General features: G+C 39.6%; 1 protein-coding gene and 1 non-coding gene across 5 annotated transcripts in view; one reads left to right on the forward strand and one right to left on the reverse strand.

The window, feature by feature from the left end:
• TTC3 (tetratricopeptide repeat domain 3) overlaps positions 1–25,585 on the forward strand; it is a 132,657-nt gene that overhangs the window by 14,421 nt on the left and 92,651 nt on the right. For all 4 annotated transcript variants that reach the window (XM_024758265.1, XM_024758267.1, XM_024758266.1 and 1 more), the window contains 6 exons: positions 8–61; positions 1,175–1,295; positions 3,299–3,384; positions 4,451–4,545; positions 5,662–5,724; positions 18,130–18,184. In XM_024758265.1, the coding sequence (XP_024614033.1) occupies positions 8–61; positions 1,175–1,295; positions 3,299–3,384; positions 4,451–4,545; positions 5,662–5,724; positions 18,130–18,184 (474 nt within the window). The remainder of the gene's footprint in view (positions 1–7; positions 62–1,174; positions 1,296–3,298; positions 3,385–4,450; positions 4,546–5,661; positions 5,725–18,129; positions 18,185–25,585) is intronic.
• On the reverse strand, positions 23,577–23,649 carry TRNAG-CCC (transfer RNA glycine (anticodon CCC)). Its single transcript has one exon. It is a non-coding gene; the product is annotated as a tRNA-Gly (tRNA).

Consider the following 25,585-nt stretch of genomic DNA (forward strand, 5'->3'; position numbering starts at 1 on the left):
TTTGCAGAATGATTCATTCTTTATTGGAGGCTTATTGAGAATTGGTTATAAAATAGAAAATGTAAGTGTTAACATGGGAATACGATGCAACCACTTTGAGTAAGTGGCAGTTTTCTCACTTCTCATTGCCCCCTGTATCAATACTAGGCCCACCGAGTCAACATTTTATAGGTAGCATTTAGTAGTACTGATTTCTATATTTTGCCTAAGCAATCTCCTTGTTTGGGGGGTTTGCAGTATTATCATTTTTTCCCCCATATATGTAGTGTAATTTTGAGCCTCTTTTACAAGTTGATTGCTTTTTCTCTTTTAGATTATTTACCTGGTATATGTTCTCTCCCAAATGAAGTTATTAGGCCCCTGGTATGAACATTTTTTGATACACAATTACTAGATGATCTTCAGATACATTGTAGGATCTTAGCTCCCCGACCAGGGATTGAACCCGGGCCCTCAGCAGTAAGAGCGCAGAGTCCTAACCACTGGACTGCCAGGAAAGTCCCAATAAACCAATTTTTAATGCTACTGGTGACATAAACATGTACATGTTTCCCTTAAACCCGACACCAGTGTTGATGACTTCATTATTTAATTTCTGAAATCTTTTCCGACACAAGAAGTATGAATTATACTTCTGTGAACTCTCGACCCTTCATGAAGGTCATTGCACTGAGTGCTCGTTTGACCAACCATGCCCTCCTCTTGTTGCCTATATGCTTATTCTTCTCTTTGCCACAGGCCATTTAAAGTACATAGTCCCTTTCGTGAACCTTAATAGATACTGTTAATCTTAAGGTCAGGATGGAAGTCCCAGTTTAGATGAAATCTGAGACCCCCATTCTCCTTGTGTTACTGTACTCTCCTGCTACCTAGGGCAGCCTCTGGCCAGGTTGTAGACCTCAACTTCCAGGTCTTTAATCATTGCAGCAGCATCCTGGGCTCTGAGGGTGGCCTGAGGTTACCTGAAGATGTAACATATGTGAGTCTGTGGTCTCTGTTAACTTGTGTGTTGGGATCTAGCTATTCTAGGTTGCATGCTAGAGTAATGAAAACATGAGGTTGTACAAGTTTTGTAATAAGAGTCTGAAATACTATATAAGATAAATTTATAATGCCACATGTAAACTTATAATTAATACACAAATCACATTTTTCATCCCTCTTTTTGAAACAGAAAATCTTGGCAATGGAAGAAGCTTTGAATTGGGTGAAATACACAGGCGATGTAACAATTTTACCTAGGTTAGGAGCAGTTGACAATTGTTGGCCTATGTTAAGTATTTTCTTTACTGAATGTAAGTATAAATGCTTTAAGTTGTTACTTGACTCAGTTTTATAAAGGTATTATTTTGGAAAATAGAATGTGTAGCTGTGATTTCTTGTTTATCTTAGGATTTTAAAAAACGTTTTTCTCTTATGAGTAAAAGCCTGAATAAGAGAACTTTAACCCTGTAGTTAATTTTATTCTGTATTTCCTGTCTTGGCGATATCTGTGATGTTAATACCTTTTAAACATCCTAGCAAATGTATGCCATATATTATTAATATATAATACCCAAAGAGACCACATTGGGGCTTATGTATTCTCATTCATAAGAGAAGTAACTGAGCTAAGATTATAATTTTCATTTCTCTGATGAATTTGTTATTCTTATATATGATGAAGCTGCCTTATATATTTTTTACCTTGTGAAATATTTTTCTCTAAAATATTTGAGTGTTAGTAGTGTTTTTATAGGGATCTTGAAACAGGAAGTATTTGGCTCTTTAGTTGATAATGACTGATAATTTGCCATTTCCATTTGCCATTTTGAGTAGAGGGCACATTTTATACTCTTGACCTGAGTGTTAGAAATTAATCTTAGATATGAAGACAGGTTTTTAAAATAAATTTATTTACTTATTTTTGGCTGCGTTGGTTAGTTGTGGGGAGAGGGGCTACTCTTTGTTGTGGTGTGCAGGCTTCTCATTATGGTGGCTTCTCGTTGCAGAGCATGGGCTCTCGGCGTGCGGGCTTCCGTAGTTGTGGCACATGGGCTCAGTAGTTGTGGCGCATGGGCTTAGTTGCTCCGTAGCATGTGGGATCTTCTTGGACCAGGGCTCGAACCTGTGTCCCGTGCATTGGCAGGTGGATTCTTAAGCGCTGTGCCACCAGGAAAGCCCCAAGACAGATTTTCCTGATGTTTATTGGACGGTGGGCTGTATTACGTTGATAGAGGTTGTTCTCTTCGTTGTTTTGGAAGCCTTTAATTATAGCCTAGATTTTATGGTGGAAGTAAAGGACCAGTATCATGTACTGGACACCCATTTGGGCTCGTTTCTAACTCTTTCTCTCTTTTTATAATAGTTCTGCCAGGTAGATGCTGTGATCCTATTTTAGAAATGAGCAAACTTTGAAAGGTCAAGTGATATTTCTTTAGTCTATTAAGTAGTAGAACCTAGATGAGAAGTCAGGTCTCTCTGATCTCAAAGTTTGGGTTTTTGTTCTATAATCTTAATCTGTCCCTTTAGTATTAGTTTACTTTATTTGGTCACCTTCCAAAATTCTTTCTTCAGTCTTAAATTTTAGGTACTGCTTTTGCCTTGGAAGTGAATATGTTTGGCTAGAAGCGTAACTATAGTTTTGTTGCAATAAAATTATTATTTACCACTTAAAATCTTTTTTATAGAACAGCTTAAAATGCAGAAAATGATGTCTGATAAATTTTTAACATAAATTTTGGTTATTACCTACTGCATTTTAATTAGTTTATTACATTTTAATGAGAATAATGTTTCAAAAAATGTCAAATTTTAACATTCATGAGAGTCAAAATGTTGAATTAAGACATTTTAAATTCTTCATTTTTTTTATATTAAACACATTTTAGAAAGTAGTTTCTCAGGTTTTTGTTTTCAGAAATTTTAGTTAAACTTCGTGCCAGGGACACCATAGCTCAATAATGTTTGTTGAATTGACTTGAGTAATTATGAGGCCTATTTGGAATGTGTTATGACAGAGCACTGTTAACTACAATTAGAACTAGAGTAGTAATAAACAAGATTTTTAAATGCTAGAAATAAAACAGATTAGATTCTTAGCACACAATGAATCTAATGTTTTTTGAAACATTTTATCAGCTGTTTATTAAAAATATATTGTTGATACATGTAAAAGATTATAAGAAACATTATTTAGAAAGTATATCTTGAACTTTACAGCCTCAACCTACGTAGCCTAAGAATTAGAACATTAACAATAGCAATTTGTTTTTTTTAAACAAATGTTCTCTCACTCTCTCCTAAAAATAAAATTTAGACAAGTATCACATTACTAAAGTTGTAACAGAAAACTGCAATTTGCTTGAAGAATTTAAAACTCAAAGTTGTGCGGAGTGTCTAGAGGTGAGAATAAATATTTACTTGTAAGTATATTTTAAGATTTGCTTGTTAGAACTTTTATTAACACTTAGAGGAAAGTTCAGTAAAACTGCTGTCAGTACACAAGGAACTACTATAAAATTTGATAACACGTTTGAGGGAAATTTTTAATAAATTTTGATTGGAATATTTTTTTTGGAAGAGGAAGCCATCTTGATCAGAATTTTCTAATGTTATAGATTTTAAGAGTTAATTGAATATCGAAATTTGATTTTTTTTTAATTAAAAGGCTTTTAATTAGTTGAGGGAATATGATTTTTCTTTGCCACCAGCTTTATTTGCATGTAATTCACATGCCATACAATTCACTCATAGGAAATATGATTTTAACTAAATTTTTAAAAAGGGATTTAGGAAAATATTTAATATTCTACTTAATTCTCTAGCTAAAGCCATTGATATAATCCAGTAAATAATAATTTGTTTATTTTGAAATTTTGAAGGTTTGAGTTGAAAAGTTTTAGTTATATCTGTAGCATCTTTGATTTCATTTTTTGTTGTTGTTGGTTGTTTTTTTTTGTTTTTATTTCATCCTTGCTGTAGTTCACATCATTTTTGGGGGGGGGGCAGTTAGTCTAATCAACAGTGCCTATATGTTATTGATTTATATATTATTTTTTAAGCACTCAGGTTTGTTGAATAACATCACATTTTCTAACCTAACATTAAAATTCTACTTGGATCTTATTTCTTTTCTGCATATGCAGGCATGTCAAGGTCTGTTTAAAAGTGGACCTGCCAAATACGGTACACAAGGGGTAAATTGTTAGTGTTATTCATAATGTGATGGCTTTGTTTACTTTTTAATATCCCTTTATCAGAGTTAGCGTTGAGTCATTAGAGACAGACAGGTTTCTTTAAATGTATATTCTAAAATGTTGGGTATTGAATTCTCATTTTCTACCTAAGTAATCCCCCAGGTTATTTCTGATACCTGAGATAGAAACCCAGAACCATTTTTCTTAAATATTGGGGTTACTGATTCTCTTTGCATTTAATTGATGGGTCTTCTTTTACCTTGATTTCTCAGCAAGGAGAACTAATGAAAATGAAAGGAAATGAAGAGTTTTCCAAAGAAAGATTTGATATAGCTATTATCTATTACACCAGAGCCATTGAATGTAGGTAAGAGCAAAATAGAACAATGAGACCCTTTTTATGTGGCAGATCAAGTTAGAATGCTAGTCATTAGAAAGAAACACAAGATGAGGATTTGGAGAATATCATCAGTTTGCTATGCAGTATATATTTTCTCACCCATAGGTATTAGAAGCATGAGATGACCTGAGTAGATGAACTTACTAATCAAGTTGTATAACTCAAGTGAATCAGACAAAATTGGGAATTTGCTTCTACCCTGCCCCACTTTGTTCCCAAGCTTTCCAGTACAGAGTCATCTGTTCTTTCTTGCTCTTGTTTTCCCTTCCACTAATTCCTTCCAAATTATTAACTGGTAACAAAGGGTTAGTTACTAGTACTTAAGATGTCACCCATTCAGGGATTTGTGCTTTCTATGAGGGAAGTTTTAAAGGGTAATAGTTGGAATTGTTGAGAGAATGCATGTGTTCTCTCTACCTCATCTTCTGTTTGCTCAGCTGCTAGAATTTTGTAGCATTCCTGCAAGTGTGCCTCACCTGGCTCTTACTGACATCTTAGCTGGCCCACCTAATACCGTAGCAGCCTTAGGAGGGTGCGCTGTAGACAGCTACTCTCTTTCCTGTCTTACCCATCTCCACAGGGAATGAGTGAATCCAGGTAGCACACCACATCTGAAAGCCTGCTGCTCTGTTCTTCTAGGAAGAGGTAGAGGAACAGTAAGATAAAACCAAAAAGGACAAAACTCGAAATGAAGCTATTTAAATTACTGTTGTAATTTACAGGCTTCCTTTATTTGAGTTCTTTGTGAAGGTGGTACAGTTCTGACTTACATAAGTATTCTGTTCTGTACAGTTATAGCATACTTGTAGTTTGCTAGTTTTTTAATATGTCTCATTTGATCCTTGCAGCAGCCCTATGAGCTAGGCAGAAAAAGTAGAACTTTTTAATCTTCATTTTGAATACAGGGAAGTTTAAGTTGGTTTGAACAAGTTACTCTGGAAGTGAAGGAACAACAACTATATTCTTTGTGCTCTGCCACACAGATGTAAAGTTTTTGAAAATTATTTCATGCCTTATGATTTCTGTGTTATGTTTGTTTTGCATGTAATGTTCTTTACTGACGAAACATTCTTTCTTTTAAAGACCTGAAAATCACCTTCTTTATGGTAACCGAGCTCTTTGTTTTCTTCGCACTGGACAATTTAGGTAAGTTGGTTAGAGTGCCTAATCACTGAATTGTTAGGTTAAATACCGATCTTTGAGAAGTATTTCTGTTTTGCAGTTTCGCAAGAAAATTCTTCAGTAGTTCTTCGGCAGAAATAGTTAAGTGCTTAGAAGAGAGCTCTTTAGGCTTTATATATAAAAACAACAATGACAGAAACAGCTATTCTGATTGAGTGGATAACATGCTATGCATTATTTTAAGCACTTCGTATAGGTTATTTAATTCTCACAACACATTTAATAGATAATTATTCTCCACATTTTACATTTGGGCAAACTCATACCGTTAGTAATTGTGAATTTGGTTCTACCCTGCCCCATTTTTTTTCAAGCTATGATGCAGTGATGCCAAGATTTGAACACAGATCTTATCTGATGATGTCAAAGTCTGTGTTTATAACACCTATAATATATTACCTTCTTTTGCTCTATTAACTAATCTGTATAGTTCTGGAAGAATTTTTGCTGTATTTGTTTCCTCTGTCTTGTTATGAAAAAATTAAGTAAATATCCTTCATAAGTGAAGGAAAAGAAATTTAATGGTTTAACTCTGGGAGTGAAATCATAATTCTTAGTTCCTCATGTTCAACTAAGCTTTTATTTATTAGTTGAGAAAGATTGTTGATACTGTACCATGATTTTATTGTCTCAGTTTAAAATTTTTAGGACTTAAATATTAAGCATTAATGTTGAGCAGTGTAGATGACAGTTACATTTAACTGTGTCCTACCTTATTGTAAGAAGGGTTTCGAGTTGCTTCGAGAATACATCCACTCAGTAGAAAAATATTAAAAACAAACAAAACAAACTAAAAAACCAAGTTAGAGCCTGGGATCCTTAGAATAAAGCTGCACAGGCATAAGGTCCTGCTTAGTGATTGGTTATAATTCATATTTGCATCTACCTTTCTGTTGCCCAAAATAAAAAGAGAATACCCGACAAGTTACATAATTCTCACTGACCATGAAGAAAGAGGACACCAGTTGCTCAGGTGAAACTGTTTTCCTGGTGTTTAGTTCTGGAAGAAGTTTCTTATATGGCTAATATGAACTGAGTGGTGGAGTAGAGAAGAACCTCAGCAACGTTCCTGTTCAAAGGAAGAAACTCCCTGAGAGTGCAGTTTGGGGATTCATAAATAATTTTTTTCATTAAGTTTTCTCATGAAAGCCGAGAATATGATACTAGTTGTTGCTCAGGGAAAGCACTTACGTTGGGAGGTGGGAGTGGGGACTATAGTATATTCCAAGTATGAAGCTTTTAAAAATAACCTGTATGTTTTTCTTTTATTATAAACAGAACACTTTCTCATGGTAGAAAATTTGGAAAATACAAGAGTTTAAAAAGAAGAAAATAAAATCACCACCTCGGAGAATACCGCTGTATTAACGTTATGCAGCTTTTAGATGGCTTAAGCCGTGGATAAACCGAGGCTATCTAGTCTAGAGGAATGGATGGGCTTGACACAGTCTTCCGTCTATACCACTGTCCTCAACTGGTTCTAACAAGAAATGAGCTGCAAATGTCTTTAGATTATTGCCTCTGGCTAGGTCCAGAATTGCAGATATCCTGCGTGGTTTGAAGGTCAATCTGTATGCTTTCAGGATGAATAGGTTGGGCAACTTGGCTAGCCTCTTGTGAAAATCGAGGCGCCTGTCTGAAACCTTGATTGGGTGGAAGGTCATCCCCTCTGCATAGGGGATCGCTGGGAGCTGAGAGGCAAACCAGGGGTTTCTGCCCTCTTTCGTGAGTGTTGAATCCTAGACACTCAAGCAGGATCCCGCTAAAACTCTGCTGTGAAGGAGGTGCATCAAAGTAGAAGTATAGAAGCCAGGTAGCCTGGTGAGGTCAAGGTCAAGAGCAGGGTTGTGCATCCATCCTTGTACCTCTTTCCTGCCGGTCTAGGTTTGTGATTCAACACCAATGAAGTTTTCTTTAGAGGCAGGTCAGCAGCATTTCCCTATTAGGCAATCACCAATATGTGCTGGATGCTTATTTAATGTCAGAGGCATTATGCCACATTGGTTTTACTGTTGTTCCCACCTCATTCATTGTTTATATGACTTGCTCAGTAATGTAGGGATAATGTTTTCTGAACCTGCAATACACATAACTCCTGACCAAGTGAGTAGTTGATATGACTTCAGAAAAGAACATGTTGCCAGTGATTCAGACGTGCCATTGACTCAGGAGGACCCATGCCATTTAGCTGGGTTACCAAGATTGAGATGTTTTGAAGCTCTCACGTCTGAGGGTTGGTAGGTCCGTTATGGGAATGAGGCTGAGCAGCTGCAGGAAGAGCTGAGGGTATAGCATCCGACCTCCCTGGCACTGTTCTGAGCATGCTGCGTGTATTAACTCATAAAACCCTCACAACCCCGTGAGGTAGGTGCTGCTCTGTCGTTATAGACGAGGAACCTGAGACCTGGGGAGGTCAAGCAGTGTCCTCAGACACTAGCTGGGTGTGATGGAGCCAGAATTTGAACCCAGGCAGCCTGGATGCAGAGTCTCTACTATTAATCACCATAAGGTGATGATAGAATCAAACGGCAATGTGAAAGTTGAAAAAAATGAAAATGATGGTCTAAATAGTCAATAAACATGGTTGTCCTTACAGGATGTGCAGATTAAAAACTGGGAGTCTCTCTTTCGTACCCATCAGATTGGCAAAAATTTAAAAACCTCATAACACCAAGTGTTTGAGAGGATGTGGAACAAAGGAAACTTTCATACTCGGCTGGAGAAAAGTGTAAATTGGTGCAATCACTGTGGAGAGCCCTTTGGCAAGGTGAAGATGTGCGTACTCTGCCGCCCGCTTCTGGGCTACCCAAGAAGATGTGTACGAGCCTTCATTAGAGCGTTGTTTTTAAGAGTAAAGAAATGGAAACAACCTAAAAGTCCATCAGTAGGGGAATGGATAAAATGAATTATGGTATATTCATACAATGGAATTCTGTGCAGCAGTTAAAATGAATGCAATGTTGAGTGAAAAAGCAAGTTGCAGAATGATTTGTACGGTATGATGCCATTTATATGATGTTTTAAAATGTGCAAAATGATATGCATATCCATAATTAATACATAGTATGTATTGACAATGTTTTTAAAGTGCATGGGCATGTTAAACACCAGGGGAGTGGCTGTCTCTGGGGAGGGAGGGAGGGAGGGAGGGAGGAAAGAGGATTGCAGCTGGGAAAGATGGTTCACAGTGGGTGTCAGCTGTAACAGACCTCTGCAAAAAGATCTGAAGTAAATATGGCAAAATGTTAAGGTCTTGCTAAGCTGGTACATGGGTGTTGATTATCTTAATGTTATTCTCTGTACTTTTTTGTATATTTGATAAAATAACACAAAGTGTGATTTAAAATGCACATAAGATGAAAAAAGGATAAAACACCAAACATTAAGGATAAAATAAGTGGAAAGTAATCTTGAAAGGAGAGAAATAGAAGTATTTTAAGACCAATGGTTGGGAACCTGAGGTGAAGTATGTGTGGGGAAAATGCTTCACTTAGAAATGGTCAGAGAATGGTGGAGGTTTTAATGCCGAATAGCCCTACTTGTAATAGCCTATACTTGTAAGTCTGGCCACCCTTGGGTGGGTATAGGGGAGGCCCGGAGTCAGAAAGAACCCTTACCACTCTCCAGAGGTGTGCACCTCCAGGTCAGCAGATGTTGCCCTGGGGAAGCACATGGAATGGGGTTGGGCTTGGGGGTGGTGGTGGAAATATGCTCCCTCCTGCCACGGCTTCTCCCTACTGAATCCTCCAAGCTGAGGAATGCGTGCAGTGTATCCCAGAATGCCTGGCTGGGGTGACATGTCCTTTTTATTCTGATCTTCTGTAAGTTCACTTTTTAAGTACAATTTGAGAGTTAGAGGGCATTTTAGAGTGATGGTTTTAATTGAAGTAATTAGAAATTTTCAGATTAGAGGGGAATCTAGAAAAAGCAATCAGGCATCTATAGCGTCTATAATTACAATGATTTTGCAAGGTATATGATTAGGGGCTTACTGTTTCATTCATTCTTGTGGGACTCATACGTGAAAATTTGAATTCTTTGGTGGGATGGGATAAATTGTGTAATGGGAAATGTAATTGGAAAAGGGGAAAGCCTTGGATTTTTTTTAAAATTTACTTTGGAAAATGATGGAATTTTATTATTTATTTATTTATTTTTGGCTGCGTTGGGTCTTCATTGCTGCACACGGGCCCTCCCTTGTTGCGACGAGCGGGGGCTACTCCTCATTGCGGTGCGCGGGCCTCCCATTGCGGTGGCCTCTCCCGCCACAGAGCACGGCCTCCAGGCACGCAGGCCCCAGCAGTTGTGGCACTCAGGCTCAGGAGCTATGGTGCACGGGCTTAGTTGCTCCGCGGCATGTGGGATCCTCCCAGACCAGGGCTGGAACCTGTGTCTCCTGAGTCAGCAGGCAGACTCTCAACCACTGTGCCTCCAGGGAAGCCCCAAACGATGGAATTTGAAAACTTGATATTTAACTATCTATACCTATATAGATAGTTAAATATATATTTCTATATAAAGTCTATATCTATGTGATATTCCCTATTAGCTCTCAACTTGTGATTAATAGCAGGTGGATAGACTTTAAATGATGTGTGTGTGTGTGTGTGTGTTTCTGAATTTCTCTGAGGCCCAAGGTGGAAATCAAGCCAATTGTATGTTTCTGTGAGAATTTCAAAAATCTTAGTGTATGTGGGGAGCTTTAGTGTACGTGTTGGTTGGTGAATTATTCCTCACTCTTTTCTCTTACTTGTGCTGTCTCTTTATTTTGCTTAAAAGCTGCTGAATTTGCTTTTTTTTTTTTGCGGTACGCGGGCCTCTCACTGTTGTGGCCTCTCCCGTTGCGGAGCACAGGCTCCGGACGCGCAGACTCAGTGGCCATGGCTCATGGGCCCAGCCGCTCCGCGGCATGTGGGATCTTCCCAGACCAGGGCACGAACCCACGTCCCCTGCATCGGCAGGCAGACTCTCAACCACTGCGCCACCAGGGAAGCCCGCTGAATTTCCTTTTGAAGGAAAGAGTTATGTTTTCAGTCTTCTTTGGGGTGCATCCCCTTTTTAAAAAGCAGTAACAAATGCACATCATAAAAAGTTGAGTACTGAAGGATAAGCTGAAAACTCTTGCCCAGCTGAGACCCCTGCCCTAATTCCTTTCTTTTAGATCCTTGTGTATTTCCATGATACTGATATTTCATGACTATACTAGCACTTATTACATTGAACCAAATGAAGTTGCTTTTATAAATCAGAATAAGGCATTTTGTTTGTTCAGTCTAAGGTATATGTCCTTTTTTTTTTTTTTTAACATGGATAAGAGCATATTATACACCCTGTTGTACGTCTTGATGCTTTTAATGTTTAAATCTTGGAGTTGTTGCATATCGGTGAATATAGAGATCTACCCTAGTTTTTATTCACGGCTGCATAGTATTTTACTCAGTGAAATAGTTTGTATTAGAATATAGCTTATTTCCAGTTTTAAAAATTATATACAGGAATATCCTTTTACTTACATTCTACACTCAGATGCAAGTATATATATATATATGTAGGATAAATTCCTGATAAAAATGTATTTTACTTGGATGAAAGAGCATATGTAATTTTAATTCCAGACACTAACTTTTGATTTAAAATATATGTGTTTATTCAGTCAATGGTTAATAGTCACTGCATATTTGACAGTAACTGACATTATATCTGAATCCTGCTTTTGTTGTTTCATTGTAAGATGGAGAACCTTGGGGAGTAATATTGTTACTTCTTTGTGGTCTGGTCAGGCCCTGAAAGTGATGATTTACAGTAGGGGGAGAAGTAATTCTTTTGTGGTATTCAAAGTTCTTACATACTTATATGTTGTGGTTTGAGAGAGTTAGTTAATGGCATCTCCTTCCCCTCCCAAGTCCAGAATTACCTAAGAGATGGAAGCAGAAGACAATTGGTGATGCAGTCTCGCCTCCATTAGTAATACAGTTGTTGGAGAACCGGGCCTTAAGTCTGATAGCCAAGTGACTTATTATTAGTTCACCCATGTCACAGACAGAACCAGGTAACAGGGGCCCTCGTGAACTTTAACCTTGGAGGAGAAGGGAATCTGGTGTTATGTTGCTGTTTAAGATAAGGTCCCAAAGAAAGAAAAAGAAGAGGCTAAGCCCCATATGATTGATGCCTCTCCCCCACCATTAGATAAGTTATTATTCCCTCGGGGAAAAGTTAGGTTTAGGAGAGGAGAGAGCTCACTAGTGATTAATCTAGCAAATCCACATGGAAGCTAGAGGAGGGGGAAATAAGTGTTTTTTCATAACATAATTTAGGGCAAAATGTAACATATTGTATGTGAGGAACTAGATAGGGGTGGGGACTGGAGAAATACACTTTCCCGTGTAACATGTAATAAATTGGAGCATCTATGCTAGAGCTCTGTTTCTTACTCTCTGTCCAGTACACTTACTACTGGGTTGCATCTCTGGGGTTTTCCTGTTTTCATAGATGTATGCTGGGGTATTTCTGCTGCTAAAGTCAGGCCTGCCCTCCAGAGTGTTTGGACCCTGGGCTACAGTGACTTGGATGAGCAGTAACACGACGTCATTTACTCCGCCCTCTTCGCTTTCATAGACGAATGTGGTCAAATGCTAGTAAATATGAAAATGTTAATATACATTTAATATACATTTATATATTAATAAATATACTTAAAATGTGATTATAATAGCAATATAATATTATATATTATAGGTATTATAGTATTGTTTATTATAATAAATAACATTAAACACTGGTATGTTAGAAATGAGCAAAAGCAGACATAGTCCCTGTGTTCTAGACAGTGGACCAGCAGTGTGGGAAGGAGCACATTGCATTCCAGTTTTGGTTTATGTTCTGCCGAAGCGAGCACAGCATGTTGTGTTCATGGAATTACTAGTGTGTCTGAATACAGAGAAGGAGGGGGAGAGGTTGTCAGGGGCTAGACCAAGGAGGGTTTTGTAGGCTACAGTCCAAGTTCTGATTGAATTAATTGGGCACTGGGCTTTTAGAAGCCCCCCAGGTAGTACAAGTGTGCAGCCAGGTTTGAGACCCGCTAGTCTAGAGAGGGCAGGGTCGAGATTAGAAGAGGAAGTAGGACCGAGCTTTGAGGCACACAAACAGTGGCCAATTAGAGAAGGATGAACCTGCACAGGAGACTTTACGAGGTGGCCAGAGAGGTAGGAGGAAAGTAAGTGTGGGATCATGGAAGCAAGTGAAAGAGTAGCCAGCACTGCCTGTTGCTGAGAAGCCATTTGGAATTTGGATTTAGTTCTATGGATCTCTTTTACCATAGGGAGAGCAGTCAGTGGGAAGCTTGGAACAGATGCTGGGCTGGAGTGGGTTGAGAAATGAGGGTGAGGAAATGGAGCAGCTAGCATAGGCAGCCGTTAAAGGTGTTCTGGGAGAGAGGCAGTGAGGAACAGAAGAGGTTTGCCATTGCATTAAGATGTTTTTTGGCTGCAAATAGCAGAAGTCTCTTATTCAGCTGGTTTAAATGGTGAAGAAAACTTACCTTATTCAGGAGTTCCAGAAGAAGGTGATTCTGAGGTTGTGTGTTTATGTCATCAAAGACCTAGGTTTTTTTTTTTTCCAGCCCCACTGTATGACTTGGACCTCAAGCTGCCCCCTCAGGATGGCGGGATGGCTACTGTAATTCAGATACCACACTGGACGTTACAGCCTCCAGCAGAAGGATGACTGTTGTAATCTTCAAAACTAAAACCTTAGTACATACACTGAGAAATGTATAGTTCATAAGTGTATAGGTTGAATTTTCAGAAACCAAACGACCATACCTAGCACCCAGATCACAACCCCAGTAACCCAGAAGTCACCCCTGTTCCTCCTTCTGTCACTACCTACTTCCTCCCCCCAGGATAACTCCTGTCCTGACTTCTGACACCATAGGTTAGTTTTGCCTGCTTTTGTGTAATATAAACAGAATCATGTGGTATGTGCTCTTTTATGTCTGGTTTTCAGCATTGTGTTTGAGATCCATATTGTTGCATGGAGTTGTGAAGTGTTCATCTATTGCATGAATATACCACATTTTATCCATTCTCGTGTTGATGGGCATTTGGGTAGTTTCTAGTACTTGACCTAGATGGTGTCATTGTGAACACATGTCTTCATTTCTGTTAAGTATATAATGAAGGAGTGGCACTGCTGGGACAGGAGGGTGTGCTTATGTTCAGCTGTAGCACACTGAACATAAGCACACCCGTGGTTGTATCGTTTTACGCTCCTGCCAGCAGCATATGAGAGTTTTAGTTCCACATCCTCACTAACACTTCTTCTTTTGTGTCATTTCATTTTGGCATTCTGCTGGATGTGTAGTGATCCAGTGCTGTGATTTTAATTTGCATTTCCTTAAGTTGATTTAGGAGATTTAAGTTGAACATTTTTCACATGCTTATTGACCATTCAGATATTCTCTTTTGTGAAGTGCCTGTTTGAATCTTCAGTCTTTTGCTATTTTTTTTTCTTTTGAGTTGAATGTCTTATTCATTAGTAGGAGGTTTTTTTAAAAAAATTCTGGATATGAGTCATTGGTCAAATATACGTATTACAAATACCTTCTGACACTGTGGCTTGCCTTTTTGCTCTTTATGTTTTCTTTTCGCAAGTGGAAGTAGTAATTTTAATATAGTACAATTTATCAATTTTTTCCTTTGTGGTAAGCACTTCCTGTGTTCTGATTATAATCTTTGCCTACTCTACAAAATGTTCTTTGTTCTTCTAAAAGCTTGATTTTTTAACTTTGGTATTTAAATCTATTGTTCATTTGGAGTTGGTTTTTGTATTTTGTATGAGGTAGGGTTCAAGGTTCATATGAATGTCCAGTTGACCCAGCCCCATTTTTTTTTCCTTCTTTTTCTTTTTTTCTTTTTTCTTGGGCCCAAGACCGCCCCCCACGCCAGGGCCAGCCTTGGTGGGGCTGCTATCCCAGGGCAAGCGAGCAGGGCTCCCACTGCAGCCCTGCCTCTGAGGGACCAGGCCAGAATAGGGCCCTCCCCACACCCCGACTCCCACACCAGGCTCCTTGGAGAGCCTGTGAGTGGGGATCAGTCTGCTTCTCACCTCTCTGCAATCCTGGCGTTGCCTGCAGCTAATTCTGCTTCCCAGAATCCCCTACTCTGAGCTCCCACCACAGTGAACCCACCTCCTTAAACCTGCCCATCCGTTGCTTCTTGGGCTGCTTTTCTGGAGCCCCCTCCCCTGGGTCTGGTCCTCTCCCCCAGTACTGCCTCTGGCCCTGAGGCTTCCAAAGCCAGCTCTGATGAGACAGCCTTATTTCTCTTCGCTGCCCCGAATCCGTCAGCATTGCCCTTGGAGACCGACAGGCCTCTGCCCTCGCCTCCAGCTCTCGCAGGTCCTCAGGCCCCCAACCCAGGAACCCTTCCCATCCCTACGCCCTCCTCTCTTTACCTCTGTGGCCTCTGCTGTCACCCCCTCCCCTCTGCTTGCTTGCCCCGCTTTCGGCCCCAGACCCTGTGCACTGTCTGTCCCTTCTACCTGGGACGCTCTTCCCTGGTATCACAGGGCTCCCTCCCTCCCTTTATTTGAGTTTCAGCACAAATATCACCTCCTTGTAGAAGCCTGCCCTGACCCTTCTTCCTGAAAATTCACTCTCTCCACCTCAGTAGTCTTCATGTGGCTTAGAAATCACTTAGTTATTTGTTCCCATATTGTCTTGTCTCCCCATTAGAATGTCAGTCCCAAGAGGGCAGGGCCGTGTCCAGCTTGTCCACATTGTGTCCGTAACACAGTGCCCGGCATGTAGTAGATGCACAAGAAATGGGTGGATGGATGGAGGAGGGGGAGGGGGAGGAGGAAGCCTTTTTAGCTTCTCCACTTGCTCGCAGCCCCCCACCCTCTTTATGCTGCTGCCTCTGCTCTGCCTCAGGCATGTAGATGTGGAGGACACAGTTATTCATTCATCCATCACTCATTCTTCGAATGTATAACCAGTGAGCAGTTCTACACAGCAGGCTCTGCACTAGTTGTAGGGGTACCGAAGAGACCCCCTTCAGCCGACCCAGCCCCATTTTTTAAGAGTATGTTTTCTCCATGCACTGCAGTGTCATCTTTGTCATATAGCTCAGGTGACTGTGTAAGGATCTGTTTCTGATTTCTATATCCTATTCTGTTTGTTAGATCATCTATCTTTAGATAGCTTTTTATTTTTTATTAAAAGAAAAGTATATTTGGCCTTTTAGTAGGTATTGCTATCTGATAGGGTAAGTTACCTAGTTTTGTTCTTCTTTGTAATCTTTTATTTATTTTTTTGTAATCTCTTTTTAAGAGTGATAAGTCCCTTCAGGTCTGGGTCACATGACTACCCCTAAACCTGTCAATGGAAAGGATAGTAGGATTGCCATGATTGGTTTAAACTAATAAGGAATTATCTCTAAATCTTGTAGTAGTGAGGTAGAGCCTCACGGTGGAAGTCTAGTAATCAGGTAGAGGAGGGGATAGCTGCTGGGTAGAATACCAACAGTGTTTGCTTAGGGTTTAAGATTTATTTTTTATTTGCTTTTTAAAGATGAGAGAGATCTGAGCATATTAAAAGTTGATAGGAAGTTGCACAACAGTGTGAATGTACTTAATGCCACTGAACTTTACACTTGAAATGGTTCAAATGGTAAATTGTATGTTATGTACATTTCACCACAATAAAAAAAATTGATGGAGTAGATTCTTGAGAAGGAATGGGTAATTTTACAGGTGAGAGAAGGGATAATTGATATTGTAAGGATGGATAGTTATATGGCACAAGTGGAGAAATTGCCCATATAAGGAAGAAGAAGACATTTTTTTTTTCTTCTGCGGTGTGTGGGCCTCTCCCTGTTGTGGCCTCTCCCGTTGTGGAGTACAGGCTCCGGACGCGCAGGCTCAGGGGCCATGGCTCACGGGCCCAGCCGCTCCGTGGCATGTGGGATCTTCCTGGACCGGGGCACGAACCCGTGTCCCCTGCATAGGCAGGGGGACTCTCAACCACTGCGCCACCGGGGAAGCCCAGAAGAAGACACTTATTGTGAAAGAGAAAAGGCAGGGCCAGATGTGGGTTTGTCTTTAAGTTTGGTTGTAGAAAGTTGAGAGAGTTCTCTTTGATGTCTCCAGTTTACTCATTGAAATGAAGCAGAGCTCATCTGCTGAGAGAAGGGGGAGTTGGAAGTTTGAGGAAAGGACGTAAGGTTTGAAAGGATCATTTTACAAAGTTAGAGAATGATTTGGTCTGAAATAATTGGTTAACAATGTTGAAGGCCCCTTTGGGTTGTTGGAATCCTGCGTAGTAGTGCTACCTGTGTGCTCTGCTGTGTAATTTTCTCCCGCAGTACTTGGCTCCCTAGATGTAGTCATGGAGAAAGCAGGAAGCAGGGTTGATCCAGTGTTGGGTTTTGCCATAGAGCAAGATGTAAACATAGGGACAAAGAAGTATAAAGAAGTTGTATGCATGGGAATATGCAATGATGAACCAACGAATCTTAAGCTAGATAAATAAGGAAGTTAAAAAAAAAAGAGAAAGTGGGTAAGTCAATGCGTTGGGCACCCTGAGGAGATAGTAGGAATAGTTGGACAAGTAAGATAGAAGGAGCTAGGTTATGGGGGAAAGAGTGGGATGCCTGAATTAGTGATTTTGGGCTTTGAACAGTTTTGAGTGGTGATAAAGTTCCCTGGGAGGGCGTGGTGGGTGGCTGAGCTGGGGTAGAGGAGGAGGTCATTGAATGTAAGGAAGCCAGGAAACTGAGACTAGGTGTTAGACCTTAGTACTTGACAGTTTACAAAGCACTGTGCTTTAGCATAGTATCTGAAAACAGGAAGAACACAGTTATTAGCCTCATTTTACAGAGGAGAAAGTGGCCCCAGAGAGGTTAATAACTTCTTAACAGCCCCAGTGAGAATTAGTGATGGAGTTGGACTTAATCCCCATCTCATATCCCAACTTTCATGCTCTGTCCGCTATAGCTTAGCCAATGTGTTGTGTGAAAGATCTGGAAGTTTTATTTTCCGAGATCAGAAGTCTTGCTGACTTGCAAAAATAGTACCCAAGAAAACCGTACAAAGAATAACAAGAAGTTAGGCATAGGTAAGATGTAAATAGTTGTGTGCAGGAAGTACTCTGGAATGTTAAAAGTAGCTGTTCCTGGGTAATTGTGATTGTGACTCTGGGTGACATTTTCCCTTTGTTTTACTTTTCTGTATTTTCCAAATTTCCTATAATGGACATATATTATGTGGATTAAAAAAATTAAAAACTAGATTATATATGGAAAATTATAGTCTAAATAGATATACAATATATAATGCCTTTAGTTTGAATTTTTTTTTTTTTTTTTTTAGAAATGCACTTGGTGATGGAAAGAGAGCTATTATTCTGAAGAACAATTGGACAAAGGTAGGTTTCTTTCTTATTTACATTGGACAAATAGTGCCGTACAACTTTGTGAAAAATCTGTTTACAGAATGTAAATCTGTATGTAAAAATGCTGGATAAAATTAGGCAGAGCTCAGGAATGTGGCAGGGGAATCTTCATTTCCATGATCAGAGAGGAGATGCAGCCCAGCAGTAAGGGCCACATGTGTCTGAGGAGGACAGCAGTCCCTAGGGGCCGTGAGCATCCCTTAGGGTTGAGGTAACAGCATCCACAAGTTCTGGATGGATTAAGGACCTGGCTGTGGAAAATGAGACTTAAAACCCAGAAGGAGCTGTAGGAGACTAGCTTTATAGCCTTGAGCTGGGAAAGGATTTCTTAAATAACGTACATGCACAGGTCAGTGAAGGAAAAAACTCTGATGAATTCGACTATCTCAAACTTAAAAATTTTTGTATGTCAGGACACCATGAAGGAAATAATTTGGGAGGAGATAGTTTGTCATATATAGAACATATATAACTGATAGGATTTATATTCAGAATACACAAAGAACAAAGATAAATAAGAAACCCAGTAGAAAACAGGCCAATGAAATAAACAAGCATTTCAGAGATGAGGAAACCTGAATGGGCGATAGAAAAAGGTATATTCTGTTTCCTAGTAATTAAAACTGTAAAGAGATAGAAACCTAATAGAGCCTAATAGCCTTCAAGCAGACCCACATGTACACCCACAAGTGAAAAACAATGTGATGTTGAGTCCTTCAGATGAGCAAAAGTTAGAGATGGATAGTCCTGAGTATCAGTAGTGTGTTTATTAACGGGAACTCTCAATAAACCAGTGGGGTGTGAATTTGTCACAGCCCGCTTGGAGAGCACTACGATGTGCGTGTGCCGTGATTGATTCCAAGGGTGTGTACCCCACAAGCATTCTTGCATATGTGCACCTGGTGAGATGTACCAGATTGGTCACTGTGGTATTGTTTTAATGGCACAGAACTGCCGATAACCTAAGTATACATTAATAAAGCAGTGGATGAGTACGGTTCTTTCGCTTGATCAAAGTTATTACTAGGATCTATCTGACCAGCCTCCTGTCTTTAACACCCGTTATTTCTCCCACCTCACTCCTGCTGCTCTCTCCCTTGTCCACTCTGTTGGCCTGTTGGCCTCCTCACTGTTCTTACACATGCCAGGTCCACTCCCAGTCTGTACTTGCTCTTCCCTGTGCCTAGAATTAGAGTGCCTTTCCCCAGAGCCTGAGCTAGCTCTCTTATTTCCTTTCATTGTTCACTGCAAGTTCTCTTCTCTGTGAAACCTTCCCTGACCACATTACTAAAATGCAAAACCCGCCCCTTCCTAGACATTTGCTATTTTTCTTTGCTTTACTTTTTTTCCCTCTTAGCACTTATCATTATTGAACATATGATATATGTTATTTAAGTTGTGTTGCTTTTTGTATGTGCTCCAGTACATTGTGAGCTCCCTGAGGACAGGTTTTTTGGTTGGTTGGTTCACTTCTGAATCTGGACTGCCTGACGGGCTGCCTGGCACATAGCAAGCACTCATAGTCCGTATTTGTTGATTTAATAAATGAGTTGAATGAATGGGTTAAAATGAGTTAACTGGCTTACCAATATTTATAGATTTTAAAAAGTGTTTACATATTTGTTTATAAGCCAGAGTGAGTAGAATCATAGGATTTCAGAGCCCCCGAATTGTGATTCAGATGGCCTAGGAGTGTATTAGAATCTGGGGATTATAAAATTCTCCAGGTGGACTTCTGCCTCCAAATATTGGAGTCACTTTTCAATGCCTCAGTTATAGATGAAGAAATTGAGTCCCAGAAGGGTAAAGTGACTTTTACAAGGTGTCATTGCAAGTGAAAGACAAAATAGAATTGAGAATCCAGCACTGGATATGCTTCTGTTTGCAGGTGGTGAGCTTGTTGCCATTTTCATTGTGAGTTGCTGTTGTACTTGAAACATAATCTCTGCTGATCATTTGGCAGGTGCCGTATAAGTTAATTTATGGAACGAATGGATGATAGAGTTCATAATACTGAAACCTAGACCATGATACTGGTTTTCCAGGGATAACTTTTGCTATTTCAATCTATTATCAACTTAGAAAAAGTATACTAAAACTTTCTTTTTTTGTTTTTTTAAATGGCTTTATTTTACCCCAGTTATTAAATAATAATTCAGCAGGGTATAATATTCTTTGCAGATGTTTGAGTCTACGTTCTTTTGACTTTTTTTGCCACTGTTGACAAGTCTGCTATTTTTCCTTTGTAAGTAATCTTTTCTTTTCCTGGGTGTTTAAAAGATCTTGCTGTCTTTAACGTTTGGCAATTTCATCACAATGTGTCTGAGGAATTTTCTTTAAATTCATCGTAATTGGGATAGCTTGGCTTCTAAAATCTGAGGATTCATGTCTTTCAGCATTTCTGGAAAATTTTCACCCTTAATCATTTGAATATTGCCTCCTTCCCAGTTTATTCTTTCGAAACGTCCATTAGATATACACAGTACATATGCTATCTTTCATATATCTTAAATTCAAAACTTTCTTAATTACATTGAGGACTTTATGTAAAATGTTTATTCCTGGCTTAACTTATCAAACAAAATATTCACTTTTTTTTTTTAAGACTTTATTTTCTTTAGAGGAGTTTTAGGTTCACAGCAAAATTAAGAGGAAGGTCCAGAGATTTCCTGTAAATTCCCTGCCCCCATGCTTGCATAGTCTCCCCCATTATCAGCATCCCCCAACAGGGCTATACGTTTGTGAAAACTGATGAACCTACGTGGACGCGTCGTAATCACCCAAAGTCCATAGTTTGTCTTAGGGTTCACTCCCTAAGTGTTCCATGTTTTATGGGTTTGGATAAATGTATAATGACATGTATTCCACCATTATGGTTCATACAGAGTATTTTCACTGCCCTGACATCCTCTGATCCATCCTTCCCCCCAAACTCCTGGCAACCATTGATCTTTTTACTGTCTCCATAGTTTTACCTTTTCCAGAATGTCCTATAGTTGGAATCATACAATGTATAGCCTTCTCAGATTGGCTTCTTTCACTTAGTAATATGCAGTTAAGCTTCCTGCATGTCTTTTCATGGCTTGATAGCTATTTCTTTTTAGCACTGAAAAATATTACATTGTCTGGATATACTACAGTTTATTTATACATTCACCTACTGAAGGACATCTTGATTGTTTCCAAGGTTTGGCAATTACGAATAAAGCTGCTATAAACAGCTATGTGCAAGTTTTTGTGTGGACATACATTTTCAACTCCTTTGGGTAAATACCAAGGAGTGCGGTTGCTGGATCATACGATAAGAATATGTTTAGTTTTTTAGGAAACCGCCAAACCTTCCAAAGTGGCTACACCATTTGCACTTCCACCAGCAATGAATGAGAGTTCATGTTGCTCCATATCCTGCCAACATTTGGCGTAGTCAGTGTCCTGAATTTTGGCTGTTCTTTTTTTAAAATTTTTATTTATTTATTTATTTTTGGCTGCGTTGGATCGTCATTGCTGCGCGAGGGCTTTTCTCTAGTTGCGGCGAGCAGGGGCTACTCTTCGTTGCAGTGTATGGGCTTCTCATTGCGGTGGCTTCTCATTGCAGAGCACAGGCCCTAGGCGCATGGGCTTCAGTAGTTGTGGCACGCAGGCTCAGTAGTTGTGGCTCACGGGCTCTAGAGCACAAGCTCAGTAGTTGTGGTGCACGGGCTTAGTTGCTCAGTATCTTACTGTTTTAATTTGCATTTCCCAGATGACATATGATGTGGAGCATCTTTTCATGTGCTTATTTGCCACTGTGTATCTTTTTTTTCCTTTCTTTTTAAATAAAAAAAAATTTTTTTGGCCGCATTGGGTCTTCGTTGCTGCGTGTGGGCTTTCTCTAGTTGTGACAAGTGGGGGCTACACTTCGTTGTGGTGCATGGGCTTCTCCTTGCGGTGGCTTCTCTTGTTGCGGAGCCTGGCACGCAGGCTCAGTAGTTGCGGCACGCGAGGCATGTGGGATCTTCCTGGACCAGGGATTCTTTTTAAATTAAAAAAACTTTTTTGGCCGCATTGGGTCTTCGTTGCTGCGTGTGGGCTTTCTCTAGTTGTGACAAGTGGGGGCTGCACTTCGTTGTGGTGCATGGGCTTCTCCTTGCGGTGGCTTCTCTTGTTGTGGAGCCTGGCACGCAGGCTCAGTAGTTGCGGCACGCGAGGCATGTGGGATCTTCCTGGACCAGGGATCAAACCCGTGTACCCTACATTGGCAGGTGGATTCTTATCCACTGCGCCACCAGGGAAGTTCTGTGTATCTTCTTTGATGAGATGTCTGTTAAGGTCTTTGGTTCATTTTTTAATTGGTTGTTTTCTTAGTGTTGAGTTTTAAGAGTTCTTTGTATATTTTGGATAACAGTCCTTTATCAGGTGTATTTTTTGCAAATATTTTCTCCTGGACTGGGGCTTGCCTTCTCATTTTCTTGACATTTCTTTCACAGAGCATAAGTTTTAATTTTAATTAAGTACAGCTTATCAATGATTTCTTTCATGGATCATGCCTTTGGTGTATTTAAAAAGTCATCACCATACTCAAGATCATCTAGGTTTTCCTCTGTGCTGTCCTCTAGGAGTTTTAGGTCTGTGATCTATTTTGAGTTAATTTTTGTCGAGGGCTTTAGGTCTGGATTCATTTTTTAAATTAGTTAATTTTTATTTTTGGCTGCGTTGGGTCTTCGTTGTGGCATGTGGGCTCTTCGTTGCGGCGTGTGGGCTTCTCTCTAGTTGTGGCGTGTGGGTTTTCTCTCTCTAGTTGAGGCACACAAGCTCAGCAGTTGCGGCATGCAGGCTTAGTTGCCCTGCAGCATGTGGGGTCTTAGTTCCTCAACCAGGGATCAAACCCGTGTCCGCTGCATTGGAAGGCGGATTCCTTACCACTGGACCACCAAGGAAGTCCCTGGATTTGTTTTTTTGCATGTAGATGTCCAGTTCCAGTATCATTTGTTGAAAAGACTGTCTTTGCTCCATTGTATGGCCTTTGTCCTTTGTCAAAGATCAGTTGACTATATTTATGTGGGTTCACTCATTTTTTTAAATTGAGATTTTTTTGATGGTTGCAAAAGTATTTCTGTAGATGAAAAACAACTCTTAGTAAGTATTCAGAAAATTTGGTAACTATATATTGAGCTTATTTATCATTTTATTTTACCAGAAAGGAATGTTCATTGAAGGATATTTTAAACTTCAAAAACAAGAGTAGACTGTGCAAGATGCATTCTTTACTTTTATTTATTTTTTAATTTTTAAATAGACATTTTAAAATAAATAAATTAATTAATCTGCCTGCGTTGGGTCTTAGTTGTGGCACAGGGGATCTTTAGTTCTGGCTTGTGGGATCTAGTTCCCTGACCAGGGATCTAACCTGGGCCCCCTGCATTGGGAGTGCAGAGTCTTAACCACTGGACCACCAGGGAAGTCCCCATTCTTTTATGAGTTCTTTCATGAATCTGAGTCTATTGAGTCATTCCTCTAGGATATAAGCCTGTATAGGAAGAGACTCTGTAGATTTCTGTGTGAGGGTAGACCACTTTTTCTTCCTTCTTTCCAGGTAGAGAAGACTGGTACAATGTCAGCTGTCATAGACATGCTTTAATTTTTTAAACGATTTATTTTTTATTTTTATTGAGGTATACTGATTGACAATATTATATAAGTCCTACACGTACTTTTAGGATTAAGAGAGGGTGAGTCATTGTATCCCAAAGAGTGAGAATTTTTACAGTGTAGCCAACAGATATTTGTTGACATTTCCAAGTGCGTTATCTTTTGATGTTATACAGGATACAAACCAGTAGCCTCACAAATGTCCTCAAGAACTTTTTAATATTGAGGAGTATATTAGAATTCTTTTGTTTGGGAGTGACAAAACCTAACTCATAAGTAGTAGAAGAGGGAATTTATTGGTTCATGTGATTGAAAAGTCTAGGGGGTCAGCTTCAGGCATGGTCAGATCCAGATCTGTACACATTTTTCTTTCTGTTTCTCAGTGGTGCTTCCCTGTTAGCATCGTTTTTAATCTTTTTTCTCTTTTTGCTCTGTCTGTTTCATTTTACCTAGATTCTATTGCTCTGTCCTCACATTGACTGGTCTTTTTCTTCTGCTGTGTCTAATCTGCCTTTATTTCCATCTAATTTTTTTTCGTCTAAGTGCTATAGCAGTCACCTCTAGAATTGCAGATTGAGTATTTCTTATATATTTCATGTCTTTTCTTAATATGTTCAATTTTCCCCTTAGCTTCTGGAACATATGAAATATATTTATAACTGTTTTAATGTCCTTGTCTACTGATTCTATCATCTGTGTCGTTTCTGGATTGTTTTCAACTGATTGATTTTTTTTCTCTTCATTATAGATCACATTTTCCGTCTTTGCATACCTAGTAGTTTTTGATTGGTTGCCAGAGATTGTGAATTTTACCTTGTTTGGTACTAATATTTTTGTATTTCTTAAATACTTTTGAGTTTCGTTTTGGGATGCATTAAAGTTACTTGGAAACAGATTCTTTGGAGTGTTGTTTTAAGCTTTGTTGGGTGATATCACAGTGGTATTTGGTCTAGGGCTAATTTTTTCTGCACAACTGAGGCAAAACTCTTTTGAGTACTTAATACTCCATGAATTACAATGTTTTCCGCATTGGTCAGTGGGAACAGGAATTATTCCTTGCCCTGTGTCAGTGCTGACTACTGTTCCCTTTTAGTCTTTCAAGTGGTTCTTTCCCTGGCTCTGGTAATTGCCCCGCATGCATGTACTGATTGATACTCAGCTGAAGACTCAAGGGAGACCCTCTGAAGATCTCTGGAGTTCTCTGTCCAGCTCTCTCCTCTCTGGTCTTCTGCCCTGTGAAGTTGAGCTGCCTTGGCTTTCCTGGACTCCTGGCTCTGTCTTCACTGAGACTGTGGTCTCTCCCTGGGTTCCTTCTCCCTGTGCTATGGCTTAGAATCTCTCCTTAAGTAAGCTGGAGCAATCATAGGGCTTTCTGTGTTTCTCATCTCTCAGGGATCACTGTCTTTTGTTGCCTGATGTCCAGTGTCTTGCAGACCTTCGTTTCATGTATTTTGTCCCCGTTTATTTTAAGCAAGAGGGTATATCCAATCCCTGTTACTCCGTCTTGACCACAAGTGGTAATTAGAGCATAGGCTCTCTTGGCTTCATTTTGTAAAAGTGATATCCTAATAACTGATATACTAGTAACTGTTTATTCTAGTGGAGAGAGAGCCTCTGTTAGTATTTATGTAGTATGACTGTGGAATGCCTCAGACTGATCCTGGTGGAGCCATGTACCCACCTGTGGATCAATTACTGTGACCTGGGAAGTGGTGCATTTGGATTGACCAGTCTCCTGGGTCACAG

This window comes from Neophocaena asiaeorientalis, unplaced genomic scaffold, assembly GCF_003031525.2.
Source record: "Neophocaena asiaeorientalis asiaeorientalis breed wild unplaced genomic scaffold, Neophocaena_asiaeorientalis_V1.1 scaffold45, whole genome shotgun sequence".
NCBI lineage: Eukaryota > Metazoa > Chordata > Mammalia > Artiodactyla > Phocoenidae > Neophocaena > Neophocaena asiaeorientalis.